We start from the raw sequence: 20,396 nt of genomic DNA, 5'->3' as shown, positions 1-20,396 counted from the left end.
AGAAATTCTTACAGTAGTTCAGTAGAGAGGTGACAAAGGCCTAAACTAGGGTTGTGGTCATGTGAGTAGAAAGGAGATGGATTTGAGAGATACTATGGTGGGAGAAATGACATTTAGCAACTGACTGGGGATGTGGAAAAAGAAGAGAATGAGGAGTCAAGGATGAAATAGATGAATGATAGGCAGTGAATGTTTTGCAGGTAAAATTAACCTGCTCTAGATTTTTACAGTGAGATAAAAATGTTTTAAGATGGTAGGAAGCCATACTAAAAATTTAAGAATAGGAGTCATCCTTAACAACGGAGGTATACCACAAGTTTCTCTTAAAGTATACAAATTCAGCATTTTCTGTGGATTATAGTAATTACTCCCCATACAAGACAGTAGTGTCAAAGAAATAGGGGTCACTAATACATACATACATACACTTGCAAGCTGCATATTAACTTAGTTTTAAAATGTTATCTACATTTTAGTGTATTTTAATTAATTTCCCAATTACAATTTAATATGGTTTCATATGATCAACATCTCTGATTTAAGGTTTTTTATCAGTTTCTTCATTTTTATGGAGTCAACGTACTGGCAGATCACTTGGGAGTTGAATTTCAAGAGATAAAAGCAATCAGAAGCAAATTGTTGGTTAATACTTAAAGAATTACACCACACAGGCTGGCAGTTTTTTAAATCACTTCAACCACAGAGCTAATCAGATCTTCAAATTGACCTAAAAGCTGAACAGGGATGAAGCACCAATTTTACAGTGAAGGAAACTGAGTGATTCATAAATGAATTAATTCATCCACAGTCACATCAGCAGTAGTTCATATTAAAGACCCTACATATAGTTGCAGGCATTGTAATCCTAGTTCTACTAGACATAAATATCCCAAAATGAATTAAATAAACTGCAATATGAATGAGTTTGAATTCAAGAAAATTGGAACATCTGAAAATAAATTTACCTCAAATCCAAGCAACCGAGCAAAGAAGTTTGATCCCAAATCGCCAATGACAACATAGAAGGCAATGCAGGTTCCCAACATCAGCCCAATCATACTATAAAGACAGAAATTAGGGGTTTTAAATTATGTTTTTAAAAGATTCCATTGTCTCAACACAATCAAAGCCATATCACCCTAGCAGAAAATCAGATGGGGCTCAGATTTCTATGAAAGAATGGTGTACTGTGAACTCTACACACATAGTACTACAGACATGTGACTTTATTCAAAGCTTAGATTTAATGAAAGATGCAATTTAGAAAGCCCAACAGTTTACAGGATGTGGATATGTTATGTATGGTTCACCATTCTACTAAGACTGAATATTGAATAACACTAAACTTTTCTTTATGTAGTATTATATTTTTCTCTCAGCAGGAGGCTCTAAAAGTTCTTTCAGGTACTATAAAAATGCACTGCAATGTTAGACAAGTTAAAAGAACAATCAACTACTTTTTCAAAAGGGCTGCTCTTTATAATTTGCAATTTCCTAATTAAGAATCCTGAGTGCATTTTTCCCCCCAGAAATTTTACCATCTGACAAAAATTGTATTCGAAAGGAGCAAAAGAAAAACATAGCCTTTTCTATTTATGCCTCCTTTAGGTAGTCACACATTTGGTAATTTACTTTTTAAAGAACAGCATTCCATGGTTAACTCTAGATGAGGAAGTTCCATATTGGGGCATTAAGAAACTTTTCCTTTTTTCCCCCCTTTTTTATCAGTGAAACAAATGCTTTCAAACTGTCTTGCTAAGCATTTTAAGAATATATGCTTAACTTTAACCTATTTCCTAAGTAGTAAATTTTTGTGTTTATTAAAAACTTAGTGCAAATTTCACAAACCAAAAATATTCATCCTATAACAATTTTCCAGTCTATTTTTTAAGGGGAGGGAGACCCACTGATACAAAGAATCAATAAACAAAGTACCCAATTTACCTGGTCTCCACCAGCATTTTTCCTGCTTTTCCATAGGCATGAAATGCTTAGATTACAAAAAGAGAGAAATCATTGTAAGTAAAACATTTAGATAAATCCAAGTGTAGCAGTAAGAAGTTATTGATAAAACATAGGGTAATTTGCAATCTGACAGAATTCTATGAGTTTGAGATTTCTGGGTGTCTGAAAGTTTGGGTTTGTTTTTTTTGTTTGTTTGTTTCTTTTTTTGGACACACCATCCACAAATCAAAACCACATAAAGAAAAAAAAAAGAACAAAGCAAGGGACAGACACAAGGCAGGTTCTTTTTTCACTCTTAAAAAAAAGTCATCGCAAAGTAGCAGTTTCCCACACATGGCAACCATTAGAAGAAAGTCTGCTTGGAATAGAAAATATGCATGTATAGATGCTGTGTGGCCAAAAAAAAAAAGGCACTGCAGTGCAAAATTTCAATCAGATTTCTTTTTTTCCTTTGTAGCCTGTTATAACTGAACCGCCTGATGTTGTTCAGCAGAACTGAGATGATGCCTAGAATGTTCAGCCCCATCACCAGAATCCCCAGCTTTCATAGCCCACACCAAAAGGAATTTTTATTCCAATGCTTTTATTTTTAATCCTTTGGTCAGAGTTTGTAGCAGAAAATGAAAAGTATCCTTTCCATTGCTTCATTTAGAAAAAGGAAAAGACCCAGAAAGATCATGTGTGTATTTTTAAAGATAGATTCCTGAAGAAGTAGGCAACACATTCCATTTCTGTGTGTTTTATTAACATACATCATTCCAGCATCAATTCTGTCATTTACCTTAGCACAAATCACATGGTTTAAAAAGAACTTGGCTTGCCTTCCTGATGACTGTATGTGTTCAAGTAGCTGAGAAATTTAAAATTGTTCACTTCAGCAAGTTTCACCCATGACCTTACCAGCTCTATTACAATCCCAGTGTTCCCTGATGATCAGTCTTTAAAAGAGGGAAAAGTCAAGGTCTCTGAGGAAGAGACCAAAAGAAGAATGTTTGTGAATGGAAAGGAAAGGAAGCAGCAGCAACTGCCTCGGTCAGCTGCCCTGATTTCCTGATCCTCTTTTTCCTCCCTTACCACAAAGGGCAGGCCCCTTGAAAAGAAAGTAGGAAATGAACAAGCTTATTTCCTGTAAATGGGACTGGAAAACAGCCCTTTTTTCTTTTGAGTAACTATTTAGAAAATAAGACATTTGGTATCTGGTTTGTAAAGTGTTAGCTAAAAGAGAGAAAAGACCAAGACTGAGCAAAGGTTTTTACTTAGGCTTTGTAGAAAAGAAAAATACTTTTTCAGACATATATTAAAGAAAATATTTTCTAGAAAAAGTTCACCACCTTAGAACTCACTGATAAAGCTTTTGTACATCAAGCAGAAGTCTAAATACAATGAATTATTATGCTAATTTTGGACATTTTATATACATATATGTGTATGTATATATAAAATCCAAGATCTACTATTAGATAGCAGACATTCAATGCTCAGGTTAATGCCAAAAGGAAAAACAGTGTTAAATTGTTAAACTCATAACTGGAATGAATAAATCAGCAATTTTTCTGAATACAAACTCCACTGCACCAAAACAAATGTTCTCAAGGTCCTGGACATTTTTTTTCATTTCCAGGGTGCAGGCCAGACAGTTTAGTCACTAAAGTTGCCACTGGCTAAGAAAGGTCTGTAATATTGTCTGCAAGGAAGAAGAGTAAGAAAATTCAAAAAGTGTTTTTTCCAGGAAGTCTTCCAGGAGTCAGTAGGTGTCACTTTTTTCTCATTAAATGATTATATTGGTACCCTAACACTGTCAAATAGCAAAAGAACTGTGTAATGCAAATGTCTTCTTCCTACTACAAGGGAAATAGGGCCAACCCTGGACAAAATTGTGAAGTTAAAGAAATTTGTCTCAGGTTTCCTCAACTTCCCTTTTCCATACCCTTTTATCTATCTCAGTGATAGTGATTCTCTGCTCTTACCTCTGACCCCTTAAGTCACCCAATACTTTCCTTACTCTTACTATCCTTGTCTATAAAAATAGTCAATCATTTATAATACTGATTAAGTTTTCCATGGGTTATGTCTCTAGAGCAAGCAGGTAGGGATATGTCTTGGGGGATAGGGGAACTAAACCTTAAAATCACACCAATTGACTTTCAATGTTGATCCTAAAAGTAAACAAGTCTTTAAGGAGAGGGGGGAGGAAGAGGATAATGGAAAATGTCTGGATGGCTGCTAGTATCTCACTGCTTCCAGGCCTATTGTTCTTACAAGCCTAGTCTCCAAACTCCCAGATGGGAATCTATTCTTTCCATGCCTACTCTTATTTCCCCAATTTTCCCTCTGATGGTTATGGCAAGATCATAGGGCTATTCCATTCACTCCAACAGATCATCCATTCTACATAGCCCCTTTGGACAGTTTTTACTGGCTTTTGCCAGTACCTTTGTAACATGGTGGATAGCAAATGGGGAACTCCAAAGACTATGACCTCCCAAGGAGCCAAATGCCCTAAGAGTAAAAGAAGCCTCAAACCTAAACCACTAGACAGAAGAAAAGGGAGAAAAAGGTTGTAGAAACCCTGACTGTTAGAAAGTTGGATCTAGGTCTTTTCTCTCTTAATTTATGTGACCATCAATGGGTATGAGAAAAGAATTAATTGTAACTGAAAACTATCAACAGAGGCAGCATGATAGAATACCTAATTTGAAGTCAAGAAGATCCCAAATTCAAATCCCACAGCTGATGCTGACCAACTGTGTGAGGTTAGTAGGATAAGCCACAAAATCTCTCAGCCTCAAATTTCTCATCAGTAAAATGAAGATGATAATAACACCTATTTCATAGAGTTGGAGGGAAGATCAAAGCAGATGATGCAAAAAAAATGCTTTTCAAACATTCAAATGTTACGGAAATGGAAATTTTGTGTTAATTAAAAATACTCAAGAATAACAGTTCATATCTATATGGCATTTTATAAATTAGAAAGAACTAAGGAAATCAAATTGTTCTAACCTCCCTAGCAGGTCAACTCTATGAGACCTAATAAAATTTTCTAGCATCTAACAATAATTGAGACATCTCCTTTGGTATCAAAGATATTACCTAAGGTGAGTGTTTAGCTTCTAGATAACATATTGGGACAAGGTTCCTCTTTGCAATGAAAAATACCATTGTCCCTAATTTAGAAATAAGAAAACTGACTTGATATGACTTGACCAACTCAAACATCAATCTTTTGACTAATAAATCCAGGACTCTATCTGATTTCACTAGGTGAAAGTTAATCATTTACGCTAACTACTTTTGCCTGATTACTATGAAATATGAGAGGTAGCATGGCATTATGGATAGACTCCACCTGGAAGGCCCCGAGACTCAAATCCCTGTATGACCCTGTGAAAGTGACTGAACTACTCAGTCTTCCAGTGACTCTCTAAGAGAAGGGTGATCACAGGGGGCTGAGCTACAAGGGCAGAGGAAGTTTTCTTATTTGGAAGCTGCCTGTATTAATGAAATTACAAGTCCAGTCTATTCCAATTATGTGATATAAAAATGATAACACATATTAAATGCTGTGTACAAGTTCTGAATGATTGCATCACTAAACTATGTTTATAGATGACCAGCCTTCCTCTTTTGTCATCAAGTGGCAGCACTTTAGAGGGGATACTAATGCTGAGGATGCTGCCCAAAGTGTGACATTCAAGACAAAAGCCCATCTCAAATAGCTCTGGGTCACAATTACAGGATGTCGTGGGATTCTAGCACTCAGAACAATTTCATTTGGGTCATTCAAGAGGCTGGGTGTGATCAATTTTGGGAGAAAAAAAGAAACAAAAATTTAAATAAAATTAGAATGGGCAAGTAAGAATTTTAATAAACATATAAAGTAGGATGATCTGAAAAAAACACACTGGAAAAAGCACCAATATGCTTTAGGGTAGCAAAGTTTACTGCCAATCAAATGCTGCATCATTGTGACAGTGGTAACCTCAGGGGAGTGACATAGTAAAGTCTATAGGCTGGTATATCTCTAGAACCCAGATACAAGGCTATATTAAACCTATTCCAACTTAACATCTCAGAACAATTTTTCAAATCGCTTTATAGCTTTCAAAACTGCCAGATACTACTCCCACAGATTCATGTATAAAACTGCCAGGATCTCCTGCAGATATGCTAGTATAAAAGTATGCAAACGTTGGCTGCTTAACCTGGATGTATTAGGATAGAGTATAAGGAGGCTACCAAGAATCTTCCTTTTCAATCATGTCTATATTCTTGTTGTAACATAAACTTGTGGTGGCATCTCTTCCAAGAAGATGAAGAACAGAGAGTCTCTATCTGTTTTTCTCTGTATATAAGAAAAAAGAGATGACCCAATATTTCCCAAAGAACCAGGAAACTTAGAAATGTTACTAATCCATATATACTGGAGTTTCACAAACGAGGGAGGAGATTCTCATCTCCTTTCAAAGAAACTGAAGTTCTTCATTTCTGAGAGGTGGGAACAGCAAATAAAGGATTAGACAAAGGTCAGCTAATACTATATCAGACAAGGTCTAATGAAACTTCCTAAGAGCCCAGGTTAATCAAGTCATTATGTTGTTAGACATAACCTGAGACTCTGAAGATTTACTCTCATATTCATTTTCTCTCTCTCTCTCTCTCTCTCTCTCTCTCTCTCTCTCTCTCTCTCTCTCTCTCTCTCTCTCTCTCTCTCTCTCTCTCTCTCTGTCTCTCTCTCTCTCTGTCTCTCTCTCTCTCTCTCTCTCTCTCTCTCTCTGTCTCTCTCTCTCTGTCTCTCTGTCTCTCTCTCGGCTAAATACTAAGTCCCAGGCAGTCAATGCAATGGGGGTATCCATTTGTCAATAGCAATGGCCACTGAACAGAAAAAAAAAATATTTTCTTCATGTCTTTTGTATTTGACAGGAACCAAACTACTTTATACTAACATCCTCAAAACAATCAACCATAGAAAATGATGACATCCACAAAACATTAAGAGGGAGGATTAGTATGGTACCTGAGGCCAATAAAACATTTCTACAAAAGGAACAAAGTGAGAGATATTTGTAAGTGTAATATAGCAGCACAAATACTAAAGAGATGTCTTCTGTTTTGCTTCTAGTGAGAAGCTGTTTCAACATAAATTTTGGCTTTGTGTCTTTGTATTAAGGGTCAAGCTCATCTGGTCAGAGGTAATTGTTATTTCTTCAACTTTACCTAACATATCCTCATCAGAAAAAAAAACAAAACAGGGAACAAAACTTTCCTTGGAGAATTTTAGAAGGGCGTCATAAATAAATGTTAACATAATGGGGCCAATGCCAAATAGACAAAGTAGAAGGAAAAGAACAATGATAAAATTTACCAAAAACTTACACATGAATCTTGCAGATGTTTTTATTTTGTCAGCTACTTGGAACTTTGTACACTATTTCCTTTCACCTTCTCCTCATTTTGCCATGTGTACTTGTATAGCTGCAATCCAGAAAGTCAACACTCCCTGCCAGGCACTCTGCTGGCAGAACCAAATGTCCTCAGAAACACATTGGGTGGAGAAACTAGTGGCTTTCATTTAGAGACCAATAACTTTCACCAGACACCCACAATGTCAACTCCTGAGAATCAGTATTTTGATATTTCAACACCCACACTGAACTGAAATGCAATCAAAACAATTCTGAGCCTATGCCTTTGAAAAGACAGAAGTTTTCATATGTTAGAATGAAGGAGAAAGCAAGAAGATAAGATTAAACAGTAGAGTTAAGTCATACAAGTGATAAAATATTCCAAACTAAAATAAATGTCTTTCAAAAAGCAAAAAAAGAAAAAAAATGTTTTGTTTCTTTTGATTAAAAGAGAATAGCAAGACAAAAGAACTGAAGGGATGAAAAATAGAACTAAGAATATCAGGAAAAGTTAGAGCCGCTGGGGTTATAAAGTATCTGAAATTTACCACCTCCTCAAAGAAACAAAGGAGAAAAGTAGATTTTAAACTACTTAAAAATTCTTACCAGTAAGAATTTTAAAATATTATAGTTCAGATTATCATGGACTTCAAGCTATACTCTGAGGTCACTCAATCTAACTCCCTTGTTTAACAGAAGAGCAAACTGAGGCACAAGAAAGGGTAAATGAGAGGAGACCAAGCTATCAATCATTCTTTGCAGATTATATGATGGTCTACTTAAGAATTCTAGCAAATCCACTAAAAAGCTAGTGGAAATAATCAACAACTTTAGCAAAGTTGAAGGATACAAAATAAACCAACAAAAATCATCAGCATTTCTATATACTTCCAAATCATCCCGGCAGCAAGAGTTAGAAAGAGAAATTCCATTTAAAATCACCAGACAATATAAAATAATTAGGAATATATCTGCCAAGACAAACACAGGAACTATATGAACACAACTACAAAACCCTTTCCACACAATTAAAACTAGATCTAAATAATTGGAAAAACATTAATTGCTCATGGGTGGGATGAGCTAACATAATAAAAATGACAATCCAACCCAAACGAACTTACTTATTTAGTGCCATACCCATCAAACTACCAAGAAACTTTTTTGCTGAATTAGAAAAAACAATAACAAAGTTTATTTGGAAGAACAAAAGATCAAGAATATCAAGGGAAATAATGAAAAAAATGCGAAGGAAGGTGGCCTTGCAGTACTAGATCTCAAACTGTACTATAAAACAGTGGTCATCAAAACAATATGGCTAAGAGACTGAAGGAAGGATCAATGGAATAGACTTGAGGTAAGTGACCTCAACAAAACAGTCTATGATAAACCCAAAGATCCCAGCTTTTGGGACAAAAATCCACTATTTTACAAAACCTGCTGGGAAAACTGGAGAACAGTATGGGAGAAATTAGATTTATATTAATATCTCACACCTACACCAAGATAAATTCAGAATGGGTGAATGACTTAAATATAAACAGGGAAACAATAAGTAAATTAGGTGAACACAGACTAGTACAGTCAGAATAGTCAGATCTTTGGGAAAGGAAAGATTTGAAGACCAAGCAAGAATTAGAAAAAATTACAAAATGCAAAATAAATAATTATAATAAATAATTTTGATTACATGAAATTAAAAAGGTTTTATATAAACAAAACCAATGCAACCAAAAGTAGAAGGGAAGCAACAAATTGGGGGAAATCTTTATAACAAAAACCTCTGACAAAGGTCTAATTACTCAAATTTATAAGGAGCTAAGTCAATTGTACAAAAAAATCAAGCCATTCCCTAATCGATAAATGGGCAAGGGATATGAATAGGCAATTTTCAGATAAAGAAATTAAAACTATTAATAAGTACATGAAAAAGTGTTCTAAATCTCTGATAATCAGGGAAATGCAAATCAAAACAACTCTGAGGTACCATCTCACACCTACCAGATTGGCTAACATGACAGCAAAGGAAAATAAATGTTGGAGGGGATGTGGCAAAATTGGGACATTAATACATTGCTGGTGGAGTTGTGAATTGATCCAACAATTCTGGAAGGCAATTTGGAATTATGCCCAAAGGGCGCTAAAAGACTGCTTCCCTTTTGATCCAGCCATATAAACTGGGTTTATACCCCAAAGAGATAATAGGGGAAAAGACTTGTACAAAAATATTCATAGCTGCTCTCTTTATGGTGGCAAAAACTGGAAAATGAAGCGATGCCCTTCAGTTGGGGAATGGCTGAACAAATTGTGGTATATGTTGGTGATGGAATACTATTGTGCTCAAAGGAACAATAAAGTGGAGGGATTCCATGTGAACTGGAATGACTTTCAGGAATTGATGCAGAGTGAAAGAAGTAGAACTGGGAGAACATTATACACACATTATATATACAGAGAATGGTACAATCAAAAGTAATGAACTTCTCTACTAGCAGCAATGTTATTATCCAGGACAATTCTAAGGAACTTTTGAGAAAGAACGCTATCTACATTCAGAGGAAGAACTGTGGGAATAGAAACACAGAAGAAAAACAAATGCTTGATCACATGGGTTGATGGGGATATGATTGGGGATATAGACTCTAAATGATCACCCTAGAGCAAATATCAATAATATGGAAATAAGCCTTGATCAATAACACATGTAAAACCCAGTGGGGGAGAATGAGGGGGAGGGAAGGGAAAGAACATGAAACATGTAATCGTGGCAAAATATTCTAAATTAATTAAAGAAAATGTTTCAAAAGGAAAATAAATAAATAAAACTGGGGGAAAAAGGGTAAATGACTTGCTCAGGATCATACAGCTAATCAGCATGTGAAGTGGAGTCGGAACTAAGGTTTCCCAATTCCAAATACCAGTGCTACCAAGTATAAGCACTGATATCAATAGAAAGAGCTTTAAGAATAAGTCTAAGGGATCATTTATGTCTTCAGATTCTAGTTCTTTACAATTATGTTTCATAGTCTTTGCACACTGTACTTAAATATTTTCTGATTGATTTCAGGGGCTGAAATTCTCACCTAAGCCTGCATAGGTCCTGCGTTTGCTAAGGCTGGCTGATTTCACCAAGAACATGCAGGACTGGTGTGTCATCCAGGAACAGAAAATCAACAGTAGGGCTCCCAGGATAATTCCACACTAGAGGGTGAAACAGAAAAGAAAAAGAGATATCATCACAAAATGATAAAATATTTTCTTCGATTTTTCACATATACACATTTCTTCTACTTTTTTAGCTCAGACCTATTGGAAAAATATGAGATCAGTTCAATTTCACTCACCTGCTCATACAAGCATTTATTTATTTATTAAAGCCCTTTCTGTTCTAGTAACAATTCTCAGATAGAAGGGTAAGAGATAGGCAAATGGGGTTAAATAATTTGCCCAGGGTTATACAGCCAGGATGTTTCTGAAGCCAAATTTGAACCCAAGTCCTCCCAACTCCAGGGCTGGTGCTCTATCCACTGTGCCACCCAACTGCCCCATACAATAATTTATTACATTCCTAATATGTGCCAAAGACTGAGGGTAAAGACAACAACAACAACAAAAAAAAACCCAGTATCTTTCCAAAAGAACTGATCCCCAAATTAATTTGTTGTAACTTTTGGAAAGAAGTATCAAATCAAGGTCATTTATCATAGGAAAACTCATTCAGGCTCTCACCTTCCTAATTCACCTCCCCCCCACACTCACACCCCATTTAATCATTCTAATGGACTGTCTCAATATCGATGTATTATATATTAATCTAATAGTTCTCTGGTTCTTTGCGCATTTATTTATAATCAGGTCACTTTTTGTATTAAGTTATATTAACTACTAACATTAACACTAATGTTAAGAGATTATTCTGGAAGAAAGAGATTCAAACAAAACATAAATCTCCAATACATAAGTCAAACATTGCTAAAATGACCCAGACTCCTCCATTCACATTATTTCATCTAGCTGCAGAAGTCATGATGAAATGGCTATATTTTAGAATAGCTAAAAGATAACCTTGAAATAAAAGCATAGAAGCCATATGCAACTAGTGTTACTCCAAAAGTAGATAGGAATAACAAGGAAACTACATTCACAGTGAGAAAGTATAATTCACCACTGTGTGACCTTGGACAACCTTTCTGAGTGTCTATTTATTTATGAGGGAAATGAACAGAATGAGACAGTAGCTAACAGTCCTTCCAGTGGCACAAACCATTGAGACTACAAATCCCAGAATGAAATGTTAAGAGAAGAGGGAGAATGAAGCTGCAGTGCATATTGGGACTTGTAGTAGTAGTCAGTGGATCCTTCCAGACAGAAGATAAAAACTGTTACCAAAAACAATGTGTAATCATGTAGCCCCAGAGCCCAAGCAAGCTGCCAGCATGGCTTTCAGTTACTTTTGCCTCCAGACAAAGAGAAAGTAAAAAACTACCTACTTTATGTTTGCTAAACAAGCCAAAAGTCCATTTTGCTAGTAATTCTAAAAGCTCTCTCACCAGAAAAGGTTCATCTTTTTTGAGATTAAAAATCTTTAATTAATTTTTTTAAAGCTTTTGGCTTTCTTTCCCAAAGAAGAAAATTTCAAAGTTCTTCTAACTTTAAGTAAAATTCATATATAATTTGTAGTCTTTCATCAACAAATTCAACAAATATTTATAATGAGCCGGTGGAAGGTCTTAGGAATGATACCTTATTTAGATGAGTTGAGTTCCCAGCCCTCCTGGAGGAGGAATACTTTGGTAGAGGAATAAGTCAGACATAAATGAAAAATTAAAAATACACTGGAGAAGTATAAAATAATATAAGATCTGAGGGAGAAGATTGGGGAAGTAGGAGGAAGACTAATGCATTCACACAGTACTTTGAAGTTTTCTAAGCACTCTTAAATATGTTATCTCATTTGATTCTTACAAGAATCCTTGAGATAAGAACCACATATATTTCAACTCTACTTTATAGAAAATGAAGCTGGAGCCCCAAAAGATCAAGGTGACTGGTCAAACACCCATGGTCACACAGCTAGAAATTGTCAGAAGTACAATTTTAAATCTTCTTGACTCTAGGAGAAGCATTCCATCCACTGTCAATTTGCATGGAAAAAAAAAATGAACTGAGGTCTTGATTTTTTGCAAGCACTCTGTCCACATTTAACTGCTTGAAAGTTTTTAAGTTTTTTGGTTTCCTGAGGGATATGGAAAGGTTTCATATTAATAGATTTAGGGTTGGATTGAGATCATCATCTGGTTCAATCTCACTTCACAGATAAGGAACCCAAGGACCAGAGAGGCTATGTAATTTGCACAAGGGCACAAAGGTAGTAAAAAGTGGACAAAGAGAGTGAAGGAGGCCATCCCAAGTAAGGGAACAATGTAGGGCACAAGAAGGGGTAATCCAGTTTGGCTGGGACACTATGAGAAAAGTGAAATGAGATCAGGTTGGAAAAATAGTGTGGCATCATATATGAAATGATTTGAATGACAAATAAAGTCATTGGAATCTTACTAGATGGGCAGCAGGGTGCATGGAAGATTTTTTTTTTTCCTAACAGAAATAACCAGATCCATGAATAAGAAAGATTATTCTGGCAGTGGTATAAAGAATAAATTGGAGATAGAAGGAAGCAGAGATGAGAAGACCTGTTAGAAGGTTCCTGTAGGAAGCCTCTAAAAAGATAAAAAAAAAAGGGGGGGGGGTTACAAATCAGTATATTAACCTCTGGAGGAAAAAGAAATACTTATAGAATCTAATTCAGGGTTGTTGGGATACTCAAGAGATTCTGTTCTTTCTTCAAGCATCACCTTCAGCTCTAATACCACCTTCTCTAGGAAAACTACTAGTGCCTTCCTTCCAAAATTACCCTGCTTAACTACTTGTATTTATTTTATTTATAACTATTCTGAATATACTTATGTATGTCCTTGTCTCCCCATTAGAATGTAAAATCCTTAAGAGTAGGGATTATTTCACTCTTCTTTCCAGAACCAAGCACAACACCTGGCACAGGGGGATGCTTAATAAATACTTGTTGATTGATTTGTAAAAGCTGAAAGTACTACTTATGTTCCAGCTGCCATTATTATTATACCAGACACAAATATGCTTTAGAATGGGTAAAGTTTATTATTTTTAAAAGTTCATTTTCCCATTTGTTTTCTGTCTTCCCAAAGATTAGCACAATTTGAGAAATAAATTTGGAAGCATGTCAATTCTCTCCCCCATTTTATTTGTTCTTTATATTCTTATGTATATAGGTTTTATAGAAGCTATTATCTCCCATATCATATATTTTGCTTATAGTAGACAAGTAGACTTGTATAAAACTACAAAACTGCTTTGTTCTCTTAAATGACTTTTTGATTTTCACTCAATAAGCTTACTATGTATCTACCATATACATGGGTATTGAGGACTAAAGATCAAATAAATATGGAAGTACTTAGGGAAATAAGACAAATCACTCTCTCCTACAGTTTATCCTGTTCTTTGGAAGCTTATAATCTAATTGCAAGGATGAGATATAACATGAAATACAATTAAGTTATAATACATGGTAGTAATAAACATATATACATGCACTTGTGTATATATAACACATACCAGTGCACATACATACATGTATGTGATTATTAATAAGGTGCAGAATATGTGCTCCAAGAGTTCAGGAATAGGAGGGATAAATGTGGGCTAGAACTGTCTATGAAGGAAAAAGGATCTGAGACAGGATCTGAATAGATAGGATCTGGATAATCAACAGACATTAGTCAAATGCCTACTATGTGCCAAACACAAATACAATGAATGAAACGATTACTACTCAGAAGGAGCTTACATTGTAATAGGAGAAATGGGTAACAACAAAGATATGTGTATGTCTATATACACATATATAAAATATAAAGAGAATACCAAAAAATATAATGCAGTTCAGAACAAAGTAGTTTAAAGAGGGTACTAGCAGTTGAAGGGATAGGGAAAGGATTCATATAGAAGATAGTGTTTGACTAAGTTTTGACGGAGAGGAATTTTATTAGTCTAAAGTAAGGAGGAAATGCATTCCAGGTATAGTGCAAGGGTATAGGAAATGGAATTTCTATTTGATTCTAGAACTAACAAGAAACCATTGGAGTTTATTGAATACAAGAATGACAGGGTTATATATACATTTAAAGAATATCTTTGGTGGTAGGGTGAAAAACCAGGGAGAACACAATTTGGATGATGGGGTGGTAGTATGTAAAAGAGGAATCAGAAATGAGAGATACTATGGAGGTAGAAATGGCAAGATTTGGCAATTGATTTGGTATATTGGGTGAGGAAGGATAAGGAGGATAAATAGAAACCAATGCTAAGGTTACAAACATGCAAGAGAGGGATGACAAAGGAAGAGGAAGGAAATGAGTATTTATATAATACCTATTAGATGTTGGCCACTAAACTAAGCACTTTTACAAATAAATCATAACTCATCTGATCCTCACAACAAAAGGTAAATGCAATTGTTTAACATTATTTATCATTTTAACAATTGAGGAAACTGAGGCAAACAGTGGTTAAGTGATTTTGCCCAGGGTTCCACAGCTAGTATAGAGTCTGAGGCTAGATTTGAACTCAGGTCCTCCAGGACTGGTACTCTATCTACTATGCCACAAGCTGTCTCTATGACTGAAAGACAAGACTATTGGTGTCTTCTTCAAAAATAGGGAATTCTAGAGATCTGGGGAAAATAACAAGTTCAGTTCTGGGTATGTTAAGTTTGAGAGGTCTCTGGGACATCCGATTTAAAATGTCCAGTAGTCAATAGGTGATGTGAGATGAAAGCTCAGAGACAAGAGTAGAGCTTAGATATATAGATCTGTGAGTCATCAGCATATAGATGATAGCAATTAAATTCTTGGAATCTGATGAGGTCACCAAGAGAGCAAATACAATAAGTTTAGGAAACACCCACAATTAAGAGGGTATGATCTGGGTAATAAACCAGAAAAAGAGACTGAAAAACAGAATTGTACCATGAAAGCTCAGGGAAAAGAGTATTCAAGAAGAAAGAGTGGTCAGGAGTATGGTTGAAAAAAAGAAAGTTTTAAAATATTACCAGAGATTTGGCAATTAAGATCATTGGTAACTTTAGAAAGTGAACTTTCTCTGAGACATAGAGAAAAGAAATCCCTTTATTCTTTTACCTTTGCTTTAACTGCACCCCTCCCATGGTGAAACTTTTTCTAAAGTTGAACTATGCCTCAAAAATGACCTGTCCATCTGAAAATACACTGAATGTGAGCATCAAGACCTGAAACTGAGATCAGGATAAGGATTTTTCTTAAAGTGGAGAGAACATTTTATCCTTTATGTGGACTGGAAAATACCATAGGCATTGATTTACAGAAAATTTGGAAATAAAAGTCACTTTAATGAAATGTTCCAATTGAATTCAAAGTGGGACTGTCTTTCATAGAAAATCTTTTAGGTTCCCTTCTCCTGAAAAGTTTAAATTTTCAACAGAATGTCAAACAAATGTATACCTCAGACACAATCACTGAATAGCATTGTTTGGATACTCTCCATCACTGGCCTGACAGGCATGAATTGTATATATATATATATATATAAGCTATAGAAGGAATATAATCAGAAGTTTGAAACAAACCAAGACAAAATTGCTTTTTGTGGATACTTTCCATTTTGGAAGATATTCATGTTTTAATCATCTTTGCCCTTAATTACAAAGTTTTAAAAAGCACCAATAGCCTAGATCAGTCTCTTTCCTCTGAACTTTCCAGGCTGGAGGCTAAAATCAGGTGTTACCAAAACCTGTCTTTTTGATGAAATGGTAACTGGAATAATTTGACAAATGCTTGGCTCCACAGGTCTCCCCAATGGTGTAAATCAAATAAAAATGAGCAGGTGTACCTATATAATCACACTCACTATATTAGGAGTTTAGTTATATGAGAACTCCATATTATATGTCCAGATATTCTTCTATTTGAGTGTCAAAAAATGCAATTTTCATCAACTTGGTTTACTGTGCAGTTTGGACTAGAACACCTGTGAAGTTAACTCCAACTCTACATATTCTACAAGTCTAGTTTCACTTAATAAATTGTATACAAAAGGTTCTTTTGTTCACAAGCAAAAAAAAAAAAAAAGCTTGTTACCAATATTAGACCAAGGGAATATACATAAAGGAAAGATGTTTGCTCTTGCCTGAGGGCAAAATCATATGCCCGCAGGTTTACAAAGTTGTTACAAGGCTCTGGGTCAACCACCAGTTTAACCTTCCTTCCAAGTCAATTTCTATCAACCACAAAAAAAAAAAAAGAATGAAACCCCTAAAAACGCTGACGCCCCCACTTTACTACAAGTCTAAAGTAGCCCCAGGGTCAGGGGCCAGGTACAGGTTGGCAGACTCACCTGTTTAAAGCAGAAGGGCATGGTGAGCACACTGACCCCCACAATGCTGTTCACAATGTTCATGATCAGACCCCAGTTAGACGCTGCTACTGCGGCCATAGCTTTAGAGTTCAGGGTCAATGACCTCACTCTTCTAGCTCCAGCCTGGGGTAAATAGCGGTCAGGGACTCGGGATGCCAAGGAAAGGGAAGAGAAAAGTGTCGCACCTTCACTAGCGCAAGGGGTCAGGAGTCACACGATGTTCTCCCACCAGCCCCCATGGGGTAACTGGGCTGGATGAGTTAGACCAACGCAGGTAGGAGTGCTGTCAAGGCTCAAGCAGGGGCAGGTGGAGGGCAGGAGGCAGTGGGAATGAGAGAGAGGAGAAGAGGAAGGAATGAGGCCCTGAGATGTAGAGGGCCAGATTGGTGGGGTGGTGGATGAGGATGAGAAAAGGCACAAGAGCAGGAGGGAGGATACAGCTTCAGCCTCCGGAGTCCTCCAGGCTCCGCGATGACTTCATGTCCTTTCCCCCTTCCTCCTGCCCTGGCAGCCGTAGTTTTCCCCCTTCCCCGTTCCAGAGGAAGCGTCGGCCCCACCCGCAGCCCCAGCGCTGGACTCCGGAAGATACGCCAACAGGTTTGCCAGAGACACCTCAACCCAGACTCCCTCTATCTCTCGCCCACACAAACTTCCGGCTTCCCCGGCTACCTTCCAGGAAGTGACGAAAAGCAGGGCCAAGAGGGGTGGAATGGGGGCGGAGAGAAGCGAGAAAGGACTGGAGGGAAAGCTATGTGGACCAATAAGAAGGATCGAAGGGAGAGGGGGCAGGACGGAGGAGAAGAGAGGGAAGTTGTGTGAACCAATGAAATGGTGGGCCTGGCACGGCTCGTTCTGGTGCCGGAGTGGAAGGGCTGGCCCTGAGGAATTGGAGACCCGCTGCTACACGTGGCAGTGTTACAGAACCTGGTAGTTCCAGTTAGTTGTAGTAACTGGAGCCAGCTGGTACTGGTTCTTAAAAATTTATTGTCATATTTTCAGCATGAGCGTTTACCCTTCGGAAATTAGCTCCTAATCGGAGATTGATGTTTTGTTAATTGTCTGTTGTTGTTCAATCATGCCCGACTCTTCATGACCCCAGTTGAGGTTTTCTTGGCAGAGGCATTGAGGAGAGTTTGCCATTTCCTTCTCCAACTCATTTGACAGATGAAGAAATTCAGGCAAACAGGGTTAAGTGATTTGCCCAGGGTCACACACCTAGTGTCTAATGTCGGGCTTGAATTCAAAAGGATGAATCTTCTTGACTCCAAGCTACCAAGCTGCCCTTTGATTGTCTAGACCTAATAAAATGATGAAGAAAATGTTAATAATTCAGGCTGAACTTTGTCTGATGTACACATTCTCACCTAGCACCTGCCCCGCCCCCCTCTCCCAAGCTATTTGTTAAATATTTACTAGCATACCCAATTAGAGATGTGTTCTTTCCCTCTCCCCTCCCTGTTTTGCCCCATCAACCAACCTCTGGCAGTATTTTGCATCCACATAGACAGAGACTTGGTAGACAGATCTTGACAAGTAAGGATGAACTAGGTACCTGTAAGTACCTGTAAAGCACTTACTGGTGCCTGCTAGGCAGAGTGCTCTCCTGATGGATGGAAGCAAGCTTCTCTATAACGAGTATCACAGCCCCAACTACAGCAAGGCTAAAGAGAAGACAAAGAATACTGGTTTCCAGTTCAGGGTTGGGAAGTCCTTTATTGTCAGTTTGCTACCTATATGCAAGGACTGACTTGTCCCCAGCAAAGTCAGTTCTTTGTTCTAATCAACAAACAAGCATTTATTAACCGTTCACAACGTGCCAGGCAATGTGCTCTGGTTTGACCTTACAAAGACAAAAGTGAAAACAATCCTTTCACATTTCCTAGCTGTAAGACACTGGGCAAACTACTTAAGGCCCAGTGTTCAGCACTTATAGCTCTTCTGCCTTGACACCAATACTTCTTGATTTTAAAAGAAAAAGGTGATGGTTTGGGATTTTTTTTAAAGAAAGAAAAGAAAACAACCTTTGCTCTGTCTGAACATATTTTCTGTTTAGGAGACAGCATGGGTGTATATAAATATATTCAAAATAAATACAAAGTAACTTCAAGAAAAAGTCAGAAGACTGAGTCTTTAGTCCCCTGTTTTGACATTAATTGTGACTTTGAACAATATGGATGACCTTAAGCAAGCATTTTGAAAATGAGCATCCAAGAGTTATTAACCTAGGATCCTTTAAAAAATAATTTCATAACAATTTTAATATAATTGGTTTCATTTAGTATTCTGAGATTCCATAGATGACTGGATTACCAAAGGGCTTCAAGACACAAAAAAAGTTAAGAAGTCCTGTTAGAGAAGGTATAAGACCCTGAAGTTACTAGGACTTTCTAAGTGTCAGTTTCTCTATGAAGTAGATTTAAACTAGGTTCCTTTTTTTTTTTAATTCTTACCTTCTATTTTAGAATCACCACTATGTATTGGCTCCAAGGCAGAAGAGTGGTAAGGGCTAAGCAATGAGGGTTGACTTGATCAGGATCACACAGCTAGAAAGTGTCTAATGCCAAATTTGAACTCAGGACTTCCTGCCTCCTAGCTGTACCCTGGAAGATTTCTAAGGTCCTTTTCATCTTTATGGCTCCTTAAAAATTCTTTTTTAAAAAATTATTATTTTCCATTCTTCATAACAACTCTAAGACAGAAGGACAAGGACCAGGCAAACAGGCAACAGGATTAAGTAACTTGTTCAGGGTCACTTTAAAAATTAAAATTAAATCTCAAATAATAAAATGTTATGTTTTAGGAGGTTTATTAATGATCAATAGAAATCAAGGAATAAAGAGGATACAAAATAAAGACCGCATGCCCATGGTTGATAAGTTAGTTCAAATGCCCGCCTTACCACCACAAACCTCGGGACAGGAAGTAACCTATCTACAGGAAGTATGTAACAACAGGAAGTCAGTTGGCTCCTGGGAAAGGTAGTTCTTTTTTAGGGTAACGGATTTTCAATTATACATTCCCCTGAGATCCATGGAAGAATAGTCTCTCCAATGGATCTTATAAACATAACCAACTTTGAAAATACAATAATTTGAGGATAAAAGGGAAAGAGAACAAAACCAATGATTGCTAGGCATATTGACAAAAAGTCAGTTAGGGGGCAGTACCCTTCAGCATAAGAGTATACATACAAAACAAATACATTCAACCCCACACAGTTCAAATCACCACATCCCAAAGTTCACTCTGGATCTTCTGGTGCAGTATGTGGTCTGTGAAAGCATCTTAATGGTGCCTTCTCCAAACAGTTCACTTCCTGGATTTGGAGAGGTAGCGTATTTCTTATCCTAAAATTACTCTCAAAAAGAATTTAAACTTTGCAATTTAGAATAATAATAATAATACATTCCCTCCGGAGAGAGTGTTGAAAAACACAAGAATCACTTAGGAATGCATGGCTGAGTTATAAGGTATGTGAATCAATTGGCAAGAGAAATTTTAAAAAAAAATTTTAAATCCAAATAAAAGATAAAATAATTT

General features: G+C 36.7%; 1 protein-coding gene across 1 annotated transcript in view; it reads right to left on the bottom strand.

Annotated features, from left to right (window-relative positions):
- The window catches only part of SLC38A10 (solute carrier family 38 member 10), a 71,327-nt gene extending 54,359 nt beyond the window's left edge, over positions 1–16,968 (bottom strand). Inside the window, exons 1-4 of the mRNA XM_056817348.1 lie at positions 16,836–16,968; positions 10,454–10,571; positions 1,945–1,990; positions 966–1,059 (exon numbers count right to left, since the gene is read on the bottom strand). Of these exons, the coding sequence (XP_056673326.1) occupies positions 966–1,059; positions 1,945–1,990; positions 10,454–10,571; positions 16,836–16,934 (357 nt within the window). The 5' untranslated portion in view covers positions 16,935–16,968. The remainder of the gene's footprint in view (positions 1–965; positions 1,060–1,944; positions 1,991–10,453; positions 10,572–16,835) is intronic.
- Between the last annotated feature and the right edge of the window lie 3,428 nt (positions 16,969–20,396).

Source organism: Monodelphis domestica, chromosome 2 (genome assembly GCF_027887165.1).
Source record: "Monodelphis domestica isolate mMonDom1 chromosome 2, mMonDom1.pri, whole genome shotgun sequence".
NCBI lineage: Eukaryota > Metazoa > Chordata > Mammalia > Didelphimorphia > Didelphidae > Monodelphis > Monodelphis domestica.
The sequence above is the reverse complement of the archived record's forward strand: the minus strand, read 5'-3'. Positions and strand labels throughout refer to the sequence as shown.